A 1,345-nucleotide genomic window follows, 5' to 3' on the forward strand; every position below is an offset into this window, starting at 1 on the left:
CCTACATGAGTCTGTCGTGTGGTTGTGAAATTGGTGGAACTCACGGAAATCAGTCCTGTTTTTAGTTCATTCTGGTTGCTGACCCCTGTTCCATGGGTAGGTTATCATATGTTGTCCGTCGATCTTCTTGAGGATCTCGGATATTGGGGTGTTTAGTTTTGTATAAACTGGGTCTACGAATTTTCTCTTCTTTTGTCGGGTCTGTTCTCAACCTTTCCATCCTCCAGTCCGATGTTTATCAAACTGGGTTGATCCATTGTTGGATCGCCCTGCTCCTTGGGCTGGCACTGGATGGTTCTGTGGCTCTACCACATTTTCTCCTCTGCTAGTTCCTTTTGCCATTTTTTCATAGGTTCCGTCCTGGAGTTCTTCCAAGGCTATGTAGTCCTCTTGGACTTCTCTTAGTTTACCCAGATTTTTTGGCATGGCCTCATACATGCGGACAAAGAGAGGGTCTGTCTTTCTAAGACTGTTTTTAAAACCCAAGATCGCATAGTTCTCAGGGACCTTTCCAATCTCAGCACATAACTTTATCCATCGTGTTACCAGGGAACGGAGTGACTCGTTTGGTCCTCTCGAAATTTGGAACAGTGCATCAACTTCGGGTAGGATTCGACTGTTGTGAATGTATGTTTCTAAGAACAGCTCAGATAGGTGAGCAAACGATTTGACTGAGCCTTTAGGCAGATTATTGTACCATAGTAGGGCTTCATCCCTTAGACTGGAAGGAAATAATTTACATAACACCACATCATAATGGTCCCATTGGGTCAGTGTCATGCGATAGGTTTTAAGGTGCTCAATTGCATCTCCTACTCCTGTAAATGGGTACGTGAGCGTCGGTAAAGAGCATTTCCTTGGACATGGCAATCTTAGTAGATTTTCAGATAAGGGTGATTGTCCTGCCTCTAGCATGACTACCACTAATTTCTTGTTTTCCTGTCTCCCGGTGGCCTCTTTGTACATTGCCTCTAGCCGGCCGACTCGGGCTTGCAGCTCGTCGTTGTTCCGCCTCGTTTCTGCCTTCTTTCTTCTTCCCAGAGCTCTCTCGGGCGAGAAAGATGGTTCATAGTGGTGATGCCTAGATCCCCTGAGTCATCGTCTAACTGTTCAAAGAATGAAACAACCTTGGAACGAGTTGATCTCGAGTTCTCTCCTCGTCTTGGGTTTGTGGATGCGAGATTCTCGGTCTCGCCGTTAACTTCGTCGATTTGATTTTTCTCCCTTCTGTGTTTGGGATCAATATCTGATGACCCCTAGGATGGACCATCCTCGTGGTCGAACACACCTCTGCTTCCCTTAGGAAACCTATCTGTTATCCCCTCGTTGGAGGTGTCAGGGATGT

The 1,345-nt window shown here is 46.2% G+C and overlaps 1 protein-coding gene across 1 annotated transcript; it reads right to left on the reverse strand.

The window, feature by feature from the left end:
• Positions 1-207: 207 nt before the first annotated feature.
• On the reverse strand, positions 208-966 carry LOC113316326. The gene has a single exon (XM_026564535.1). The coding sequence runs from the start codon at positions 964-966 to the stop codon at positions 208-210; it is 759 nt and encodes a 252-aa protein (XP_026420320.1).
• Positions 967-1,345: the final 379 nt, after the last annotated feature.

Source organism: Papaver somniferum, chromosome 10 (genome assembly GCF_003573695.1).
Source record: "Papaver somniferum cultivar HN1 chromosome 10, ASM357369v1, whole genome shotgun sequence".
NCBI lineage: Eukaryota > Viridiplantae > Streptophyta > Magnoliopsida > Ranunculales > Papaveraceae > Papaver > Papaver somniferum.